Source organism: Giraffa tippelskirchi, chromosome 8, assembly GCF_054371585.1.
Source record: "Giraffa tippelskirchi isolate mGirTip1 chromosome 8, T2T-mGirTip1v1.2.pri, whole genome shotgun sequence".
NCBI lineage: Eukaryota > Metazoa > Chordata > Mammalia > Artiodactyla > Giraffidae > Giraffa > Giraffa tippelskirchi.
In genome coordinates, this window is record NC_137282.1 from 57111744 (window position 1) to 57135567 (window position 23824).

The 23824-nt window shown below is 44.8% G+C and overlaps 1 protein-coding gene across 6 annotated transcripts in view; it reads right to left on the minus strand.

Moving 5' to 3' along the window:
* ADCY2 (adenylate cyclase 2) overlaps positions 1 to 23824 on the minus strand; it is a 436561-nt gene that overhangs the window by 212435 nt on the left and 200302 nt on the right. For all 6 annotated transcript variants that reach the window (XR_014062213.1, XM_081520577.1, XM_081520578.1 and 3 more), the window contains one exon: positions 1263 to 1412. Coding sequence is in view for 5 of the 6 variants with exons in the window: in XM_081520577.1 (XP_081376703.1) it covers positions 1263 to 1412 (150 nt within the window). In the remaining variant the exon portion in view is untranslated. The remainder of the gene's footprint in view (positions 1 to 1262; positions 1413 to 23824) is intronic.

The following is a 23824-nucleotide window of genomic DNA, read 5'->3' on the forward strand; positions in this document are numbered from 1 at the left end:
GTTGCAAAACAAAATGTTTTTAAAACAAACCATGAGATTTGCTAATATCAGTGAGAAAGCAATATTTACAGCCACACCCCAATGCCTAGAATCATGCCCTCCACAATCTAGGTGCTCAATTAATATTTATTGGATGAACAAACAGAACTCCCTGTTTTCAAAAAGGAGTACATTACTATTCATCAGTTCATATACAAATAAAAGTCTAGTATCAGTATCTAAGGGATTTTTTTTTTGCTGTCACCACCATAATACATTTTAATGCAATTACATAAAATGGACTAAATACAATTTAACAAATGATAGTGACACAATTATGTGCTAAATACTGATGAATGTGCTCAGAGAAGGGAGTGTGGGTTTCATGCTAAAGAGTCATGCTAACCATCATTTTTAGAGATGGAAACTGGGTTCCTACTGATAAATTCGAAAACTCAAGGGTGAAAAGTAAACTATTCACGTGGATCTTCTGCTGAGACCTGAAGTTAAACGTGTCAAGTACAGGACCCCTGCTTGGTTTCCCCTCCAAAGCAGCTTCACCTGCTGGCCACCATCCTGGATGAGACCACATGGCTTTGCTCCTTGCACCCCCAATTTATCTCCAGTTCTTATTTTTACAGCGTGTCATCAGAGCCTATGTATTCTCCTGATGTATGTGTCCATGTATCACCCGCAGCAATGACTGTAGGACAGCCCCTGACACTACAACTAATTCCCTACCAGACCCTCCCTCCCAACTCCAATCATCTCCCTCAAGGACAAGTTCAAGCATCTCATCTCATTTCATCATCTCACCCCCTTTCAACATCCCAGGTGGAAAACAGGCACTATACGAAGTGTTGCTGATGGCAAAGGCAGATTTCAGCTGGGACAAACCCTGGCCACAAACACTATCACAGAGAAATGTGCTGTAACCAACAGTGAGTGTCTTAACCAAGTGTCACTATAACAATCATCATTATCATCATTATTTGAATTTCCCCAGCCACGTGTTGATGGTGGTTGATGTAACTGTCAACATGTGGGTGATCTTGGGAGTGGGGGCTGGGTTTGAGTCTGAAGATTCTATCTTTGCTCTTCGGTTTACAATTCATCCACTGGGCATACAGCCCAAAGCTGGGTGGGCAGGACAACCAGACAGCTACCCTGGTTTCCTGCTAATGCCTGTGAGTGGATGATCTGCACACTCGACATTAGCAGTGACAACATCATTCCAATCACATCTCAGATAACGTGGGAGTAAGACCGAACGTGTATTTTACCTGTTGACGTTTTTCAAATTCCAACTTGATCCGGGACTTGATGCAGTTGCACGTGTCCTGATAGGTCTGCTGCAGAGCAAGCTCCATGAGGTGCTTATGGTACGCCCCCGCCAGGTTCCCACAGACGAAGATGATCACATTGGCCAGGATCTGAGGACACAAAGAGCCAGGCAACAGGGTGAGTATTTACCATTCACGACCTCGACAACACAAGGTACATGGGCAACAGTCTCCAAAAAGATGGCTCTGCCCAAGGGTAATTTTATTTCTGTACCGAAACCAACATTTTCATTTACTTAACAAAAATGGATCCCATCTGCATCTTGGATCCATGCCCTCTCACAGGTGATTTGGCTGTCCTCCCTTATCTTTGGGCTCAGCCATGTGATCCGCTTGGAAGAAAAGCTATGACAAACCTAGATAGCATATTAAAAACCAGAGACGTTACTTTGCCGACAAAGGTCCATATAGTCAAAGCTATGGTTTTCCTAGTAACTTGTGTATGGATGTGAGAGTTGGACCATGAAGAAGGCTGAGCCCTGAAGTACTGATGCTTCTGAACTGTGATGTTGAAGACTCTTGAGAGTCCCTTAGACTGCAAGGAGATCACTCCAGTCAATCCTAAAGGGAATCAATCCTGAATATTCATGGGAAGGACTGATGTTGAAGCTGAAACTCCAATACTTTGGCTACATGATGCAAAGAGCTGACTCATTAGAAAAGACCCTGATGCTGGGAAAGATTGAAGGCGGGAGGAGAAGGAGACGACAGAGGATGAGATGGTTGGATGGCACTGCCGACTCAATGGACATGAGTTTGAGCGAGCTCTGGGAGATGCTGAAGGACAGGGAGGCCTGGCGTGCTGCAGTCCATGGGGTTGCAAAGAGTCGGACACAATTGAGTGACCGAACAACAACAAATGTGATCAGCTAAGCAATGTGGGTGGGAGTAACTGAGAGCCAGATCCAGCCCAGTTTTGGAGGGTCTGGCATGTTTGGGGTGCCTCTTTTGTGTCTCATCAGGAAAAGAATATGTCCCGGTCATCCCACTGGTCCCAGGAAGATGAGGTACCCTTGGAACAGAGACAGGCAGCCAACCCATAGACCACTCCTGTGGGCACTGAGATTTCATGGTTCTTACATAGTGTTACTGTGACACTAGGTGACTGATACAGACTGTCGTCACATGGAATCTGTGTTCACTGAGCCTGGAGAAGGGATATTTCCCATTACGTACTATTTATGTAAGAATATAGAAACTTTTCAAAGCACATCACTTGTTTCTCTGTTGATAAAAACAATTTGGGTTCACAAAAATTGGGGGGGAAAGAGAAAATACAGAAAAATTGAAAACAACCTATAATTGTCCTGCCCAGGAAGAACACTCAACTGTTCATATGATCTTACTTTATCCCTGTCACCCTTTGCTTCTGCAAAAGGACCATCTCTTACTTCACTAAAGATTCTGCAAATTGTGTCACTGCTGGGTTTGCTTTGAAGAACAGCGACCCAAAGAATGCAGGAAGGAGAAGCCCTAACACAAACCAGATGGCCCAGAATTAGAAGTACTGTCTCTCTCCTTATTAGGTGCAGCGGAAATAATAATAATAACCATGCTTATCTATGAGAGCTTTTTCTTTTTTTTCCTTAAAAATGCCTTCAAACAAAGATGCAAACATTTTAGCAAGTCAGTTCCTCCAAAATAAGAACCAAATGGAAGCAACGGAATTGAATGAAGCCATCCTCAGTGCCCTGGTTTCCCCTAGCAGGGAGTACGAAAGGGGTGTCTCTTACCACACAGTCGGCCTGACCCAGCACCCTGGCAGCTTTGCGATGTCAAGGTGCTTAAGGAAAGCCTTCTTTTGGTCATTTGTTCATTAATTTGGGCAATAGATGTGGCATTGCTTCAAACAACATGTAATTCCAACTCTCCGTGGCTACAGATAATCGGACATAATGCATTTATGGATTTTTATTCAGATATGCAAAGGGAATGTTTAAGAAATAAACAGCTAAGAGTTTTAATGCCAAGTAGTTATGCCATTTCTCTTCTGGTGGAAAATTTAATCAAATTACAAGTATTTTCCTGATACCTGCTTTCATCCTAAAGTACCGTATTCTAAGGTTAATAGAATTAGTACTGGTATTTTAATAACTACACACATTTACAAATGTGATTGATGTCCTAGAGCATTTTTCTTTCAAAGGGTAGCATTCATATAATCACTCTAGGAAACCTAGGGCACAAGGAAGTGATGTGGTTGAGATTTTCTTTTCAAAACTAATATCACAGCATTTTGTTTCCTAGAAAACTGTTAAGCAGAAGACACAGTAAAAAACCCTATTTTCACAATGCTGGATTTATTTTATAACATCATACTGTCTTGATGCTTTCTTTTATCTGATTGCTTCATTTAGCCACTCTCACATCTCTCAGAAAATAGGAGGGGAAACTCGGATTCTCAAGGGACATCGTGAAGAAAATAAATTGTTTAAGGTAATAACAGCAGTCTGGGTTTTCCCTGAAGATGCAAACTCGGCCTTGAAATGGAGCATGACCCATGCTCCAGAGTCTGTGCAAACCGGACTCCGCCCACTCGTCACAGAGGCCGGGTCCTCTGTCACTTTCCACATCCCCGTCGTCACTTGACGTGAGTAGGGGAGGAATCATCAGCACTTGTCCGTGATTCTCAGGAGATGCATAAACCACCAGTCCTGTGCTGAGCAGGACTCTTCCTTTTTGATAAATTAATTTTAATTGGAGTAAAGTTGCTTTGCAATGTTGTGTTAGCTTCTGCTGCACAGCAAAGTGAATTAGCTATTTGTTACTGTTTAGTTGCTAAGTTGTGTCCGACTCTTAGATTCCATAGACTGTAGCCCACTGGAGTGGGGTGCCATTTCCTCCTCCAGGGGATCTTCCTGACCCAGGGACTGAACCCATGTCTTCTGCATTGGCAGGCGGATTCTTGACCACTGAGCCACCTGGGCAGCTGGAATCAGCTATTTGCACACACACGTCCCCTCTTAGTTGGATGTCCTTCCCATGCAGGTCACGCAGAGCACTGAGCAGAGCTCCCGGGCTGTTCAGTAGCTTCTCACCAGTTCTCTATTTTACCTACATCTGTGTCTTTAATTCCCACGCGCGGTTATTTCACCTGGGAAAAGGACATTGTCTTCAAACATTTGAGAAATTATCACAAGGATTTGGTGGCCACTCAGGTCCTCTGTGACCGTTTTAAAGAGTTTTAAAATTGTTCAGTACTCTCATTCGTATCTTAGGTTCAGGGCTGCGAACTATAACATTCACAGAGGTCAGCAGGTGGCGTACATGCCAGCTGAGTGTGGGGTGAGGCTCCTGGTACCGAGGAAACCCCATCCCTCAAAGCTGTGGTTTCTCTGTGAGTGAACAGCACAGGGCCGGGGGAGAAAGGACATCACAGAATTTAAAACAGGTCCTCAGCTTAAAACAAACAGATCATAAATATGCAAAAACACCAATTATAAGTCAAAGGAAAATAAAACGGATTCTAAGAACTTGATGAACAGAGCTGCAAATGAATATTCAGCAAGCTCACTGCATCTCATATGCAGCAAATCTGGCTTAAATAAAACAATGCTCTTGCTTGGGAGAGAAAATGATCAGGTACAATCTCCCTTAACTGAGCTCTCAAACACGGCTGCAGAGAATCCCCATCCTGTCTCCTCGGCATTTCCTGCAATCCCCAAAGAATTACATTCACTCTCTGCCCTGGCCTCAGGATCTCTGCTTTTTATCAGTCTCTTGTAGGTTGGTCGCTAAGTCATGTCCCGCTCTTTGCAACCCCACGGACTGTAGAAGACCAGGCTCCTTTGTCCTCCACTATTTCCCAGAGTTCGCTCAAATTCACATCCGTTGAGTCAGTGATGCCATCCAACCATCTCATCCTCTGTCGCCCCCTTCTCCTGCCCTCAATCTTTCCCAGCATCAGGGTCTTTTCCAGTGACTTGGCTCTTTGTCTGTCTTTTAGTGCAGACCAGACACATGGTGCTTTGGCTAATAACATCCAGTGACTTTCAGATCACATGTTGGAACCTTCTTATAATTTAACATCCCTCCAGATGAGGAGGAGTAGAGTCAGAAAGGGCTTCCCTGGTGGCTCAGTGGTAAAGCATCTGCCTGCGATGCAGGGAGACATGGGTTCGATCCCTGGGTCGGGAAGATCCCCTGGAGAAGGAAATGGCAACCCACTCCAGTATTCTTGACTGGACAATCTCAAGGACAGGGGAGCTTGGGGGGGTGTGGTCCGTCGGGTTGTGGTGAGAGTCAGAAAGCATTATGGGCTGAAAACATATACTGAGGGGGTGGTTCCTTCAAGCAGGCATATACTGAAGCCCTACTCCCAGTGTGATGGTGTTAGGGGCTGGGGCCCTTGAGAGAGAATTTGGTTTAGATGAGGTCATGAATGTCCACCTTTATGATATTAGTGTCCTTACCAGGAAAGGAAGAGACTCTGTCTGTCTTTCTGCCATGAGAAAAAGGGGGCTGTCTGCCAGGAAGAGGGCCCTCAGCAGAAGTTAATCATTGGGCAGCTTGGTCTCAGACTTGCCAGCCTCCAGAAATGTGAGCAGCAAATATCTCCTGTTGGCACCCCCCATCTCTGGTGTTTTGTTATGGCAGCCTGAGCTAAGACAGAAAGTTAGGAAGAAAACGGAAAGACCAACCACCTCAACAATGGTTGTTAATAGGCTTTGATTTGTTCAACTAGAATTAAAAACTGAGTGTCAAATGCAATTTGATTTCCTATGGAAAAGGGCACTAGAAATAGATAGTACTGTTGGCAATGGTGATTATTTTCATTATTCTCTTTTCTATTAGAGCTGTTATTATTAAGTCTTTTTGAATAGCATACAGTTTTTGAAACAGCATACATCACTTTTGAATTATGCTATTTTTTCAGCTATATTTGGGATAAAGGGCTAAGGCTAAAGAATCTTCTCAGGGTTCAAGTTCAGTATCACAGCTAGGTAAAATTGCAGGGGTGTTTGAGAGTCACTTCCTCACTTGGTTCATTACAAGCCAATAAGAAGAGACTCAAGATCTTGACAGAAAGTTCCTCTCACAATTAAGTCATTGAAAACACGCCTTTCCTAGAAGAAGGGAAAGCTGACTTCACCAGGCAGAAACCCAGACTTGGACGTCTCAGCTCGGGGACTGCAAATTTGAAACTGATGGGGAGAAAACTGGCTTGATGAATAGTTTAGAATAGTGAAAAGAAGACCAAACATCGAGTTTCCAATATTTAGAACGTAGTGGAAGGAGACTGCTGAAGCCTCCCTCCACTGAGACCCATAGCTCACATCGCTTTGCACGTTTGTTCTCTCATCCAGTTCGTTCCTGATTTCAAGCTCGTGGAAGAATCTTAGCTTTCCGAGCTTAGTTCCCTCTCCACCACGGGAAGAGACAAGCAACAAAAGAAACTCTACAGAGGAAGGGAACTGCCACTTCCATAACTTGCAGTCCAACTCCAGGCCCCAAAGTGGGTGCAGTCATTTCTGTCTTGCTGATTATTGTGCAGTTTCTGCAAAGTAATGCTCGCAGATAGTTTTCTCCCCTCTCCCTGGGTTTCACAGAGCTGGACTGGGAGTTCACCTGTGACTACAAAGCACTTTGTAAAAAAAAAAATATTTAGACTTTCCTTTTTGTAATTAATTAATGAGTTAATTAATGTTGGCTGTGCTGGCCTTCGTTGCTGCAGAGGCTCTCTCTAGCTGCAGTGGGAGGGCTCTAGGGGGCTCAGCAGCTGCAGCTCATGGCTCCTAGAGCACGGGCTCAGGAGTTGTCGTGTATGGGCTCAGTTGCTCTGAGGCCCGTGGGATCTTCCTGGACCAGGGATCGGACATGTGTCTCCTGCACTGGCAGGAGGATTCTTGACCACTAGTCTACTAGGGAAGTCCCACAAAGCACTTTCATTAGAGTCTGTCTCTGTCTGGTCCAAACTGCCTTCTCCCCACAGTCTGCTGGCTCGGTGACATCTGAATGACTACATCTGTCACTCGGTCAGCCAATCAGTGATTAGCTGAACTTTACATGTTTACCAATACCCAACAGAAGCCACTATCTCCTTGGTCTTTGTGAGTTGAATGAAGGTTAATTGTTCTAAAGAGGTTCCACTCTTTCAGAACCCCAGGGGACCAAGTGGTCCTGGACTGTCCAACAGGCTTAACAGATGCTGGATTCTGTGTCTTCCTGACCCCTCTGCCTCACGTGTAATGACATATATACAATAGTGTTGTGTCTCATGCATTTTGAAATTTTAGAAACGTGTAATTATATATATACTATTTAAAACTGAAATTTTATTAGCCATGAATCAGCTCCCTTAAGGATTTGCACTAAGCAATGTATAGTTTGCCTAATTCTCATGATTTCAGTGGACATAAAAGTGAAAATAAAAGATATCCAAACACACTTTATTTTCCATTAACTTAGACAGATAATCTCTCTAATTAATCTGGATCAATGAAATTTAGCTTCATCTAAATACTCTACATAATTCTCTTCGCTTACTACCATTTTATAGGGGACACATCCATTCATTTAAAAATTGAAGACCCAACAGGTGTTCAGATTCAGTCAACAACCACATGGCCAAGGCGCTCAGACACTCCAACTTGTGCAGCTTGGTTTAAGATGAAATGATACACCATTTCACGCAAGATAAGTACATCTCTTCAGCTAACAGTGCACGAGAAGGGAGGCAGGCCTTTCATGGTTACTCGGGGTACATTTGTTTTGCTATCCCATTGGCAACTTACATTATGACCTGCTTGTGACGCCACTTCGAATATATACCATAGGAGATAAATTAGAATTAAGCAAACGAAGCACAATATACCCTGCCAGTGATGAATGAAGAAGAAGACACCTTATGAGGTTAAGTTAAATGGACCTAAATGTAGATATCAGATGTAACGTGACAGCAGAGGGTCAAGTCTGTCAAGGGCAGTAACGGCACAGGTTTAGCACAGCCCATCCTGGGCGTGGACCTAAACCTGACACGAGCAAGTGTGTTCGTTCAGAAGTGATGGATTTGCCAAGTCCTGTGCAAACAGTCACAGACTCCAAATACAGGGCAAAAAACAACGAATGCCGTGATTCTCAAGGTCTACTCTGAGCTGCCCTTCTTAGTCAGACCAGAAAATACTCCATCAAGTCAAGCTGTGATTAAAAAAGATAAGTAACTGCTTGGATGCAAAACTGAAACCTTCTGAGAACTGGAAAACAAAAAAATTTCCTTCTGCAAATGAAACTAGATGTTTCATTAATGATACTAATTATGTGAGGGCATGCCTGGCAGCAGCTTGCCTTTTAAGAGGATAAAAGGCTGAAATGTACTTGAAAGTAGTGTCTCCCCCGAGTGTGCTCCTGGGTTTCTCACCACTTTTTTCCTCTCCTACTGGGTCTTTTCCTGAGGAGTGTGTACTGAAGGAAGGCAAACTCAAATTTTAACCACTGAGACCTGACTCTGACTTCTGGACACTTTCAACCAGAGAATATACATTGTGTGTTGTGCTAAGTCGCTTTAGTCGCATCTCTTTGCGACCCCATGGACTGTAGCCCACCAGGCTCCTCTGTCCACGCAGTTCTCCAGGCAAGAATACCAGAGTGGGTAGCCATTTCCTTCTCCAGGACATCACCTCATTGGTACTCATTTCTTTTATAACTGGACGTTTGTACCTCTTGACCGCCCTTCACTCAATTTCCCCACTCCCCAGCAGACTATTGAGTCTTTTTCTACTTTTTTAAATTGAGATATGGATGAAGCACAAGCTGGAATCAAGATTGCTGGGAGAAATATCAATAACCTCACCCTCGGGCCAGGAAGCGAAGAAGAACTAAAGAGCCTCTCGATCAAAGTGAAAGAGGAGTGAGAAAGTTGGCTTAAAGCTCAACATTCAGAAAACTAAGATCATGGCATCCGGTCCCATCACTTCATGGCAAATAGATGGGGAAACAGTGGCTGATTTTATTTTTTTGGCCTCCAAAATCACTGCAGATGGTGATTGCAGCCATGAAATTAAAAGACGCTTACTCCTTGGAAGGAAAGTTATGACCAACCTAGATAGCATATTAAAAAGCAGAGGCATTACTTTGCCAACAAAGGTCCGTCTAGTCAAGGCTATGGTTTTTCCAGTAGTCATGTATGGATGTGAGAGTTGGACTATCAAGAAAGCTGAGTGCCAAAGAACTGATGCTTTTGAACTGTGGTGTTGGAGAAGACTCTTGAGAGTCCCTTGGACTGTAAGAAGATCCAATCAGTCTATCCTAAAGGAGATCAGTCCCGGGTATTCACTGGAAGGACTGATGTTGAAGCTGAAACTCCAATACTTTGGCCACCTCATGCAAAGAGTTGACTCATTGGAAAAGACCCTGATGCTGGAAAGGATTGGGGGCAGGAGGAGAAGGGGATGACAGAGGATGAGATGGTTGGATGGCATCACGGACTCAATGGACATGAGTTTGGGTAAACTCTGGGAGTTGGTGATGGACAGGGAAGCCTGGCATGCTGCAATTCATGGGGTCACAAAGAGTCAGACAAGACTGAGTGACTGAACTGAACTGAAACTGAAATATAGTTGATTTACAATGTATGGCCTTTTTCATGTTATCATAAGTAAAATCCTTATATTTTTATAAAGAGAGAATGCTCCATGATTTTGATTGACAGATCTTTTTCAAATATATTTTATCTTTGGATTCTCCTAATATTCTTATGAGAGAGGAATTCATAACTCCGTTTTACAGATGAGGAATCTGTTTTGAGAGAATGTAAATGAACTGACTGGGGACTAGTCAGTGGCAGAGCACTGATTCTAGATCGAGTCCTTTTGGTGACAACTGCTCTGTTTTTTGTAGTCATTCTACAATGATTTCAAGATCCAGGAGGTTATAGCAGACTTAAATATACTCTCCTATAAAATCATGAGGCTCCCCAGGTGGCTCAGTGGTAAAAAATCTGCCTGCCAAGCAGGAGATGCAAGTTTGATCCCCGGGTCGGGAAGATCCCTTGGGGAAGGAAATGACAACCCACTTCAACAATCTTGCCTGGGAAATTCCACGCCCAGATGAGCCTGGCCAGCTGCAGTCCATGGGGTCACAAAGAGTCAGACATGACTGAGCGGCTAAGCACACAGTACGATGTACAAATTTCTGCTGTACAAAGTGACTCAGTTATACACATATATACACTCTTTTTTACATTCTTTTCCATCACGGTTTACCCTAGGGGTTTGAATGTAGTTCCTTGTGCTATAACTATTGACTTTTAAACAGAGATTATTTATAAGTTATCAGAAAATTCACTTAAAGGTTAACCTCGCATTTCTTAGAAATTAGGAGCTGGTAGCTCTTTTGCAGAAATGCCACATACAGCTGCTGAGGTTTAATATGAACTGAGATAAGACATTCATTAAATTACTTCATTCATTCGACAAACATTAATTGAACATTTATTTAGAATCAACTAAATGCTGCACTCTCCCCACCAAAGAAACCAACCTCACTGAATTAAAAGTAATAAAGCAAACCAACAATAAACATCAACAAAGGAAGCAAGCAAAGGCAGAGGATGGAAAGCAGGCCTCTGTGAGCTGCACAGGTGAGATTTCAGGATGATGGCCACTGTCCTCCTGTGCTCAGGGATCCCCATCCACCAGCCATCTCTATGAGACTTACTGATTTCTATGGCTGGAGGAAAACTGTTGACAAACTGAACATACCTCCTCCAACATGATTACAAACCTTTACCTGCAAAAAATAAAACCACAAATGTGGAGGCTCCCGAGCTTTGTTGCACAATACCCTTGTGAAAGTGAAAGTCGCTCAGTCTTGTCCAACTCTTTGCGACCCCATGGACTATTCAGTCCATGGAATTCTCCAGGCCAGAATACTGGAGTGGGTAGCCTTTCCCTTCTCCGGGGGATCTTCCCAACCCAGGGATCGAACCCAGGTCTCCCACATTGCAGGCGGATACTTTACCAGCTGAGCCACAAGGGAAGCCCCAGTAGCCACTTACAATGAGACCAACTATGGGCCTTCAGTAGTCAGTGCATCTGCTGAGCACTGGGTCTGCACAAACTCTAGACCCAGATTCAACACCACCATGCACATTTCCTGTTCTGTCTTGATTTCCCCGCCACCACCTCTGCCAAAAACCCAGCTTGGCAACCAAAGGAAGGCAGCGCCACCTAATACTGAAACCATAAACTACCTTGATTTGCTGTGCGTGGTATCTGACAGGTGTTCAGCGTCACTATGTTCCCCTTGAAAATTTAAACTATCCTGGTGTGCCTCAGGGGTGCCTGAGCACACGGTTTAGAAACCACATCACTAATGCCATACAAATTTCAACAACAGTAACAAAAATACAATGAGTTAAAGAGAATAAAAAGGGTGATTAAAATCATGATGGGTGTGCTATTTATTTTCTCTTTAATCAACTCTGACAAGGCACACTTGATTCGATCAAAAATATATGAGACTTGCAGGCAGCTTACACAGAGGTGTTTGCTTATCCTAAGTAAACCTGGCCTGAAAGGATTATTGTGCAGACTTTTGGAAAATGCAGCAATGGGTTTAACCTTCTGGGTTCAGGTCTTCTCTGCGTCATCAGTGGTTCCAAGTCCACTAGTCCTATTTGGGGAGGTAACAAGCAGCCATCAAATATACCCTATGAATCCAGTTTCAGTTGAGGCTTACCCCAAAATATGGCATAGGAAAAAGAAGCAAAGTCACATGAAATGATGATTTGCAAATCGTTTGGCTGGCTTCACACAGTTTCAGCCTATTAGAGAAAATCAGAGTTAAAACTTCAACCTTGTTTGGGACCATAATGATCACATTTTTAAAATTGCCAGTGTTTTCCAAGTCTAAACGCATTTCTGTGATGAATTAACATGCTTCCTGATGGTGTAAAAGAAGTATTTCAAGCCAGGAGTGAAACAGAAATCTACCCAAGGCTATTAGAATTCCAAACAACGAGTATAAAAAGTTAAAAGTATTCACTTCTATTTCCCTGTGGACATATTACATAATAAACCTGCCCACTAAAGTTCCAGAGTAAAATGATTAGATGAGCAGTCCAGAGGGAGGTACTAACTTTTTAAGGACAGTAATAAAGAGTAGATATCTTAGTTCACAACTACTGAAGTTCCCTTTATCTTCCATCATATATAAAGCAAGCATTAACCAATCAGAGCAATAGTGACTATCTCGGAAATTTTTTGAACTATCTGAGAAACAATTTAATGTCTTTTAAAAATGATTTTGCACTACTACTTGGAATATGAAATACAAGAGAAGCAGCAAAGAAATTTAGTGATATGTGCTTAAAAGACAAAGACAGAGCGTCATCTCTCTCCACTGAAAAGAAAAGACAGGAGACGCAGAGGTCCTCATGGGCAGGCGGTCCTGACAGTTGTTTACCCCCCAACCAGAGAAACTAAAATGCTGTGTTCGCTGCAGGAAATAGTTTTCACACCTTAAGGATCTCTATAGGCAATCAGTACACTGAAAGATGCTGATGAGAAAACACCGTGCCTGGCATCAGAACCACATGGCAGTGGAATCGGAATGGAGGAAGAGGTCTGATTTTTAGAATACGCATCTAGAAATTTCTCTGTTGGGATGAAATTTGACAACCCAATTCCAATACTTCCAAGAAAAACACTTTTTAACCTTGATGCATAAGAAAACCACACAGCCTGGACCTTCACTTTGACTATCAATGGTCTCTAGGCAACAGGGACTTCAGCCTCCAGGTCATTCCTGAGGACTTGTCATCAACCCAAGCCGTGAGCAGGTCTGCTCCCATCCAGGCAGTGCCCTCCCTAAACAAAAACAGCACTGCCTTTTTCCATATTCCTCATTTCACTTGAGAGCCAAATCTCAAAGGATTGTTTACTTAAGCTCCTCTACTTCTTTGGCCTCTGACTCTTCACATCCCATGTCAAACTACGTAGCAGCCTCAAGAAGCCACTGAAACGACTCTCATTACGGTCACTGGTTATCTGCAGCTTCATCAAGTCCATCGACTCCTTTCTGTGAGCCTCTCACCATGACTCTTAAGCAGCACCTTCCACAGGACTGGTCCCTTTTTCCTGCCAAGAATCCTGGCCTTTCTCAGCTTCCTGGGTCCCCTGCTCCCTGGGGTCTGGCCATCTCATTGATTTCTCCTGTGTGTCCACGCAGTCGCTAAGTCCAGTCCGACTCATTGTGACCCCACGGACTGCAGCCCACCAGGCTTCCCTGTCCTTCACCATCTCCCGGAGTTTCCTCAAATTCGTGTCCATTGAGTCCGTGATGCTATCCAACCATCTTATCCTCTGCCTCCCTCTTCTTCTGCCTTCAACCTTTCCCAGCATCTCTGACTCAAACATTGTCCCCTCCAGGGCTCTGTCTAGGTCCCTTTCTCTGTCAGTTCTCCCAGTTTTCCCCTTGCAGAGGCATCCATATACCTGACAGCTTCTTCAACACCATCCAAATAGCATCAGTTTGCACAAGTACACCTCAAGTCCAGACCTCTGTTCTGAAGTCCAGACTCAGACCTGGTACCTCCCCTTCAGGGTCTACGCTGAACTCTGTACACATCTGCCTTGGTCTGCATCTTCAATTCCTACTCAGGTCCTACCCGGAAATTCCACTCAAGGCACTTCTTCCTTCCTTGGGGGTTTTCCAACTTGCCCATCTCTCCAGGTTCAAAGCCTTTGCAGAAACAGTTCCCTCTGCCCAAGAAACTCCCGCCTGGCCCTCTTCCTGTGTGGGACCTGCTTACACCTGGCTTCCATGACAGATCTGCTCTGGGTATGGTCCTCAAGAGCCCCCTGTGATCTACCAGCCGAGTACCTGCTACCTCCTGTGATATCATTTCCTCCCCTAAAGGTAATAGTTTGTACTTACTGATCTGCTTAGTGCCTGTCTCTCCAGCTTTGCACCCCAAGGGCAGGGATCCCATATGCTTTATTCCCTTGTGTATGTATTGGGGAATTCATATAGGGTCTGCCGTAATGTGTACTTGGTATATATTCTTTAAATGTGCTACATGCATGCTAAGAAGATGTTTACAGTACAGGGACTATAATTTTAAGTGAAATAAAACTCAGTCGTGTCCAACTCTTTGTGACCCTATGGACTGTAGCCCACCAGGCTCCTCTGTCCATGGGATTCTCCAGGCAAGAAGATTGGAGTAGGTTGCCATGCTGTCTTCCAAGGGATCTTCCCCAACCAGGGATCAAACCCACATCTCTTACATTTCCTGCGTTGGCAGGCAAGTTCTTTACCACTAGCACCACCTGGGAAGCCCATATTCTTTAAATGAATGAATATAATCCCTCATATCCACATGATTCACTACATCAGAGTTAGAATAATATTAATTCACATACTGAATAGAAATACCTTTTTTTCATTCAACACATATTATTGAGGATCTACTATGTGAAAGAAAATGTTTATGGTGCAGGGACTGTAATTTTAAGTGAACTGAAAAGGTATAAAGATTCTCGTCCTCAAAGAGCTTAACTTTAAATATGATTTTTCGCCTTGGATCAATCCACTCCATTTTTTTGCCCTTAGTATTTGGGGAGAAAGCTTTGTGAGATGTCATCCTTAATAGCAGGGTTATGCTTTGACATATACCTGATGTCCCTTCAGTAAATTCATGCAAATAATACCTAGGAGAGACATGAAGAATTTGAACCCAAAATTGCCCCAACAGAGTTAACCTGAAAAGAATACAGATATATGATTCACAACCTGAAAGACAATGCAATTCTGGCCAGATTTGGATCTGATCTGTTGGGTAAACAAAAGCCACTAAAGAAAGATATGTGTAAAAAAGGAGGGAGGTGAGTGGGTGGTGAAGATTTTAATTTTGGAAACAGAGACAGAGGCCAGTCTCTGAGGAGAGCGGTGCTGTCTAGAAGCGAAGGCTTCTTGCCAGTGGAGTCCAGTACCTGGCCCACTTGCCTGCTGACCCCTCTCGTGAAACTGTTACTCACTCAGTCATGTCTGACTCTTGGCCACTCCATGGACTGCAGCCCACCAGGCTCCTCTGTCCATGGAATTTTCCAGGCCAGAATACTGGAGTGGGTAGCCATCCCCTTCTCCAGGGAATCCTCCCAACCCAGAGATCGAACCTGGGTCTCTCATATGGCAGGTGGATTCTTTACCATCTGAGCCACCAGGGAAGCCCTGAGCCATCAGGATCTTTCTAGGGGAGACACATGGTTTGCGCTGTAGAGAATATAGTCCTTAAGATATTCATTCTCAGTGGGGGCCATATCATCCCCAAATGAGCAAATATTAATTCTTGGGGAAAGCAAAAAAATTAGTCTTTTAGTGCATGGCATATAGCACATATCACATAAATAGATACGCAATATGCCTGTGGCGTTAAAATTTCATGGGGGTGGGTTAGGAAAAAAAAAAAAACATCTAAAAAGCCCCCTTCGAGAAAGAAGTGATGGAGAAAGGTCGGGAAACACTGCCTTAAACACACAAACCCCCATTCCAGCTCTGTGGTCACCATGCTTACAGGTGACCCTTGGATCAGCTCCCTTCTTACTACAGAGAGAGAAGGTGAGAGAAGATTTCATACAACCAACTGGTCTACGTGGTAGGCATATTTCTCAGGATAAATTAACGAATTAGATTATGGGTTTAAATATTATTCTTTCCCACTTTTGTCAGAGCTTCCGTGGTGGCTCAGATGGTAAAGCGTATGCCTGCAATGTGGAAGACCCGGGTCCGATCCTTGGGTTGGGAAGATTCCCTGGAGAAGGAAATGGCAACCCACTCCAGTACCCTTGCCTGGAAAATCCCATGGACAGAGGAGCCTGGTAGGCTACAGTCCATGGGGTCACAAAGAGTCCTGAGCAACTTCACTTTTGTCACAGCAGATCAGCCTTCCAAGGTTGGTAGAGTTTGGATTACTAACAAGATTGCTCGTCAGACTCTCCAAATCCAGGGCCACTCCCTGCAGAGACCAATGTTCAGGCAGACAGACACTACATGTGCAGACCGGCTTCCCCGGGAGACACAACTGTCTGATGACATCATTCTTTAAAGCAAGACCAGTTTATTTATGTGGCTCCATCAGCCACAGATTGAATTCCACCCTTCTTAACCTTTGTATCTCTCCCATTTGATAATGTACATAAATTATACCCAATTCTGTACTGGTCTCTTCCCATCTCTTACAACCATAATGAATCTAATAAAAACATCACCAGACTATATAAATGCAAATTTCATGCACAACCCAGGCTGTTTAGAGAACCAAGGACGAGTATTTTAAAGCACGCTGTTGATGATAAGTACCATACAAATACATCTCCTGATTTTGTTGTCAGCAATTGGAAAGGCGAGATAAACTTCAATAAGGTCCTTTCCTCACCAGAGCCCGCTGCACCTTTTCCTGAAACGGGCTGTGCATTAGAATCACCGAGTGCTTTAAAAAGATGCCTATGTGCCCAGAGCCCACTCGGGAGAGTCAGCAGATTATTATTATTTTTAACCTAAGTCTCCCCCAGTGAATGTGTTGTTAGGCTACCATTGGAGAAACTAATGTCAGATAAAAAGTAGATGACTAAACCTGAATCCTGCCAGAACAAAGAGACAATTCAAGTGGAGAGCAGGGCTGAGAATTGAATAATGGGTTGAATAATGGCTAATGCTAATGAGCATGAGCTTCTCGCGGGAGGGGGGGCTTTGCTATTCAAACTAAAGGTGGGAGGTGTGGTGTCATTATTTAAATCAAAGCAAAGACACCCTTCCACTCACAGAGGAGAGCTCCAGGACTGATTAGAGAAGGGAGATGAACCCTGGAGTAAGAGGACTAGAAAATGAACTTGGATAAAATTGATGCTGAGTGGTGTGTTCTACTGGAGAGATGGAAGGAGATGGAGAAGAGATGAGGTCAGGCCAACCCCAGACACTCACATCTGAAGAGGCAGTGGGATTTCAGAGGACCTGCAGTAACAGGTGAACTAGGACCAGGGTAGGGATGGGAAGACAATATGTACACGGTGTGATATCAAAGAAACATTTTCGAGAGGACAGTTATCCCAGTCACGTCTAAAGAAATATCTTAGGGAGGACAGGTTTCCCAGTAACTTCTAAAGATAATGTTTAAATGTACTCTCTCTGGATTATAGAGTTCCTACTATCCTGTGTGCATATGTTTCATTCTAAAAGCAAATAGCAACCACTCAGGCGTTTCTAAGAGAAATGGAAAACTGAAATCCTCCAGTTCGACTAAGTTAATAGATTAGCATCCTGAAGTTATATGTCGTTCTCTTGCAGTTTTCGTAGAGCAAGTCAGCCTGCTAAGTTTGAAAGCTTTCAGATGAGCAAATCTGATAACGTCTGGATTACTGAATAAGGGTATCAAACTTGAGAGCTGCCAAAATGCTCCCAGACGGAGCCTTTGCTTATAGAAAATGTTGTTTTTAAATGATCATTGATCGAATTCAGATATAAATATAAAATTATCTCCATAATAATAAATTTTAAATTTTGCATTAATGGATGATTATTTAATTCATATAGACACATATTATCCGCATAAGCCTTTCTTTCCTGTTTCTCCTTCCTTTTCACCCCTACGTCATGATTGGATGTGGACTCACAGAACAGGACAGCCTAATAGTAGTAGTAGTGTTAGTCACTCAGTTGTGTCCGACTCCTTGTGACCCCATGGACTGTAGCCCATCAGGCTCCTATGTCCAAGAGATTCTCCAGGCAAGAATACTGGAGTGGGTTGCCATTTCCTTCTCCAGCGGATCTTCCCAACCCAGGGATTGAACCTGGGTCTCCTGCATCACAGGTGGATTCTTTACCGTCTTGGCCACCATGGAAGCCCGCACTGTAGCCTATGAGGGTACAGTTCAGTTCAGTTCAGTCACTCAGTCGTGTCCAACTCTTTGCGACCAAGGCTGAGTGAATTTTCTGCAATAAAAGCAGGGGATGAGCAGAACCTATGAAGTTCTCTTACACACACTCTATTAACACCAGTAATAAGACAGCCATGGGTTCGCTCATAAACATGACATATTTCCCACCTAAACAGCAGCCTTGCCAGTTTAACAACGTGCCTCTGAATGACTGCGTAGGAGCCTTCTGGAGGCCGAGGTGGCCACAGCTCCATGTGCAAAACAGCATGCACCTGTATATTTAAAGGGAAAGAATCCTGGAGCCTGGTAATTTATGTACTTTGGAGACAATTATTGTCCACTAACTTAAAGGCTGTTCTTATCAATCCTGGCGTCAGACAAGACGACGGTAGTAGATGGTGTGTGAAGACCACCCGAGCAGGGCAGGCTAGATCACGCAAGTACTGAGAGAGTGGTGCACCCTAGGGGTCAGCAAGGCAAGGCCTTCCCACCCCCTTCCCCCTGGGCGTCTTCCTCTACGGAGGCTGGAATTGCACACCTTCCTTTCCCCAGGTTCCTCTGTGACTGGGAGTGGCAATGGAGGCAGATGCGAATGAAGTTGGCTTCAGAAAACAAAGGGCCTTTGTGTCAGCTTCTGATTCCCTAAGGAAAGGAGCAGACGGAATTCACCAGAAGCTCCCCCTGTGCCACTCCATCTACTTGCTGTGAACATGGGTATAAAGTCTGAATCACGCGGACTCCGCGTGACCGTCAGACAAAAGCTAACGCTCCTCGAGACTGAGGATCAAACCACGAAGATCACGGCAACCGGTCCCATCACTTCCTGGCAAACAGATGAGGAAACAGTGAGAGACTTTATATTTTTGGGCTCCAAAATCACTGCAGATGGTGATTGCAGCCATGAAATGAAAAGACGCTTGTTCCTTGGGAGAAAAGCTATGACCAATCTAGACAGCAAATTAAAAAGCAGAGACATTACTTTGCCTACAAAGATCCATCTAGTCAAAACTATGGTTTTTCCAGTAGTCATGTATGGATGTGAGAGTTGGAATATAAAGAAGGCTGAGCACCAAAGAACTGATGCTTTTGAACTGTGGTTTTGGAGAAGACTCTTGAGAGTCACTTGGGCAGCAAGGAGATCAAACCAGTCAATCCTAAAGGAAATCAGTCGTGAATATGTATTGGAAGAACTGATGTTGAAGATGAAACTCCAATTCTTTGGCCACTTGATGCAAAGAGCTGACTCAATGGTAAAGACCGTGATGCTGGGAAAGACTGAAGGCGGGAGGAGAAGGGAACAACAGAGGATGAAATGGTTGGATGGCATCACCGACTCAATGGACATTAGTTTGAGGAAGCTCTGGGAGTTGGTGATGGACAGGGAAGCCTGGCATGCTGCAGTTCATGGGGTCTCAAAGAGTTGGACACAACTGAGCGACTGAACTGAACTGAACTGAATTTCTGGAGACATCAATCCTGATTGCCTTAATCTGCTGGACCAAGGTCCATGATCCTCTACCTTTGGATTTTTTTCCTTTTTTTGAGGCAAATAAATTCCTATCTGTTTAAGCCTCCGTAGTCTGATTTTCTGTTTCTTGCAGCTAAATGTAAGGCTGACTCATATGGTTGGGATAGCCAACTGAGTCAGCAAGCACAGTGTCTCCTGTGTTGCAGCATAAGCTTCTGCCACATGTAGTTTTCCAAGTATGTTTGGTGTAAAGCAAATGAGTAAGTTGAGACCACATATAAAAGGAATGTGCCATAAATAGGCTGGCAAACCAATCACAGAAAGAATTCAGATGGATCTAAGAAAATTAACCTCTTTATGGTGACATATGGGACAATCTAAAGGAGACTTTTAAAATTTCTGTTGGAGCATAGCTGACTTACAACGCTGTGCTACTTTCAGGTGCACAGCAAAGTGAATCAGTTACACATATACACACATCCACCGTTTCTTTTTAAGATTCTTTCCCCATATAGACCATTACTGAGTATTGAGTGGAGTTCCCTCTGCTATATATACAATAGGTTCTGATTAGTTATCTGTCTTATACATTGTAGTGTGTGTACATCAGTCCCAATTTACCCCCCTCCCGTCCTCTGGTAAATGTTAAGTTTGTTTTCTACATCATCTATGCCTGTACTTCTGTTTTGTAAATAAGTTCACTTGAATCCCCCTCTTTCAAGATTAGACATATAAGTGATATCATATGGTATTTGTCTTTCTGGGTCTGACTTACTTCCTCAGAGGAATGCATAAAGAAGACCCGGTACATATATACAATGGAATATTATTCAGCAATAAAAAAGACTTTTTGAAGATATTTGATATTTCTGGGATGAATGGGTGCACATGATCAAAAAGTTCCAGGTTATGGGCAGTGATTAGGGTGCCCAATGTCAAATGTTAGCTTAGCTACACCTTCCTTTTTTCTCCAAGACTGTCTCCAACCTTTGATGTTCTCTTTGTCTCCTTTGCACTGACCCCTTGCCTCCAGGCTCTCAGACACAGTCTGCTCTTTATTTCAAGAGAAAATGGAGGTCCTCCTTCATTTTGGAGGTGCTCCCCCCATCATATGACCCCCATGATGCCAGTTTATAGCCACACCAATGTCTACATGGGTTTCTCTAGTTAGAGGTGTCCCTTCAGTTAAGGACAACCTCCCCACCCGGACCTCAAACTCTCCCCTAGGACTCCCCACTGGGGCCTCATTGCACCTCCAGACCTGCAGTCTCCACCCACGGACTCTGTCACTAAAAAGAAGGCTTGTGTTTCTCCATCTCCTGCCGTCCCTTCTCCTTTGAGCTCTACAAAGCTTCTTGGAAGATAAATGAGTTCCAGACTTGGAACCGAAGATTCTTGGAGGAGCTTTTATGGATGCCTTGAGCCCACCCCAGTGGATCAGTGGATCCACATCTTCAGGAGCAGGCCACGGGAACCCATTCAGAAACATCTTTCCATTCTACCCATTGCTGATGATCTTCTCTGGCCCTGACCACTCCCCAGGACTCCGCTGCTCTCCGAGCTCCGTTACCCGTAGGTACCCTCCCTGATCTCCGCTCACTCTCACAAGGTTCCAACAAGTGACCACGTCGGCTCCCAGGGTTCCCACAACCCCCTGCAGGACAGCATCTCCCTGACCGGCCGACGTCTCCAGCCCAGACCCACCCCTGACGAATTCAGGCCATCACAGTCAGCGACCTGGCCCACACCTCCACCCCGCGGACCCTCAGGCACGTTCCAAGATCTGGCCAAAAGGAATCCCCATCTTCTGTCTCTAAAGTCGTCCTCCTTCCCCCGCCACTGGTGTCCACAACCCCGTCACCCAAACTAGCAACAGGACACCATTCCTCAATGTGTACATTCCCCTAGACATCTCACCTTCACTAAGCTCTGACAGTTTTATTAAGTATCTCTTGAATCTGTGTCCTCCCCTCTCCATTCCCTCTCCTGTTCTAGTCCTCAGTCAACTCTGGATCCTTGCCACAAACTCCAATTGGCCTCCCTGCCCCTGGGCTGACCTTATTCAAATGCATCTGGCAGAAGCCACTCACGTGACACAGATGAATGCTAGATGCCTGCTCTGGCCAGCACAGGCAGGTGATGCTGGGGCGATGGGCACCTCCCCGGTCTCAGTGGCTCACACCCTAAACGTCCATTTCCACCTCAAGCTTGAAGCCATCAGGGGTCAGCAGAGGGGTGAAGACCCAGGGCTTCACCTCAACAAGGGCGTTCACAATTACTCTGGCAGAGGGAAGATGATGGCTTGAGGCCTCCTCTGGGAGAGACCACATGTCTCTGCTACTCATTTGGGCGAGTGACCTGGGCTCAAGGGGGGAGGAAAGTGCAAACTTATCTTGTGTTCCTGGACTCAATCCCCACCAGCAGCGTTAGACAGGCCTTTGCCTAAACCTCTCCACTACCTGGAGCTTTGTCTGCAAACTTCACTCTGCATGAAGAAGACCAAGGATGGCACATTTAAAAGATAAAATTCCAGGACTCACTTCCAGAAAGTTCTGATCAGTTTGGGATGTGGTCCAGGATTTTGCATTTTCAGAATTCCAAGGTGTTTATTTTGCTGGTGGTCCATGAGTCATACTTTAAGAAACACTGGCTTACAAGATCAAGTGGAAGCTTCCTAAAATAGCACAGGATGTCCAGCCTGTGGGCCTCAGGCTGTCTCGGGAAGCCCACTGACACCCCTGCCCTGCCTTGCAGCTCCCTTGCCTCTCCAGGTGAGGTCATCCCCACCCCCAGATTTTAGCAACTTGCCTTTGCTTGCTCTCTGCCCTGTGCTCGCCTTCTTTGTCTTAGCGTTTCAGTTCAGTTCAGTTCAGTCGCTCAGTCATGTCCGACTCTTTGTGATCCCACAGACTGCAGCACGCCAGGCCTCCCTGTCCATCACCAACTCGTCCTCAGTAGTCCCCTTCTCCTCCTGCCTTCAGACCTTCCCAGCATCAGGCCCTTTTCTAATGAGTCAGCTCTTTACATCAGGTGGCCAAAGTATTGGAGTTTCAGCTTCGGCATCAGTCCTTCCAATGAATATTCAGGATTCATTTCCTTTAGGATGGAGAGGTTGGATCTCCTTGCTGTCCAAGGGACTCTCAAGAGTATTCTCCAACACCACAGCTCAAAAGCATTTAGTCTGGTCAACCAAGTAACCCCAGCACTTAGCCCAGGTAGCACTGGAAGACGAAGGCTTTCAGCTCCTGTCTCAGCCCCACCCAGGTTGGGTGGTCTCTCCTGTACTTTAGGTGGCCTCTCCTTTACTTTGGGGCTTCCCAGGTAGTGCTAGTGGTAAGGAATCTGCCTGCCAATGCAGGAGACCCAGGTTCAATCCATGGGTTGGGAAGATCCCCTGGAGGAGGAAATGGCAACCTACTCCACTATTCTTGCCTGGAAAATCCCATGGACAGAGGAGACCTGCCGGCTAGAGTCCGTAGGGTCACAAAGAGCTGGACATGACTGAGCGACTACACAATAACAACCTGTACTTTACTACCCAACATATGGTGCACGGGGCTTCCCTGGTGACTCAGTGGTAAAGAATCTGCCTGCCAAGCAAGAGTCATGAGTCAGATCCCTGGGTCTGGAAGATCCCTGGAAAAGGAAATGGCAACCCGCTCCAGTATCCTTGCCTGGGAAATCCCATGGACAGAGGAGCCTGGCGGGCTATAGTCCATGGGGTTGCAAAGAGTCAGAGATGATTTAGACTGAGCACATGCGAATGTGTGGTGCATAGCTGGGGCTGAACTGGATCTGGGCTTGTCCTGAGGCAGGACTACCTACGTCTGAGGAGGCTCTTTCATTAAAACGTGCAATCAAGAGCACTGACCATCCCACCATCCATTGGGATGCCAGACAGGAAGTTCCACGGCACAGGAAAAGACTCTGATGCTGGCAAAGACTGAAGGCAAAAGGAGAAGAGGGTGGCAGAGGATGAGATGGTCAGATAGCATCACCAACGCAATGGACATGAATCTGAGCAAACCCCGAGATGGTGAAGGACAGCGAAGCCTGGTATGCTGCAGTCCATGGGGTCGCAGAGAGTCGGACACAACTGAGCAACTGAACAATAATTGGATGTTCCATACCTGATGGTTGAATGTGTCAGTGAGAATAAACGA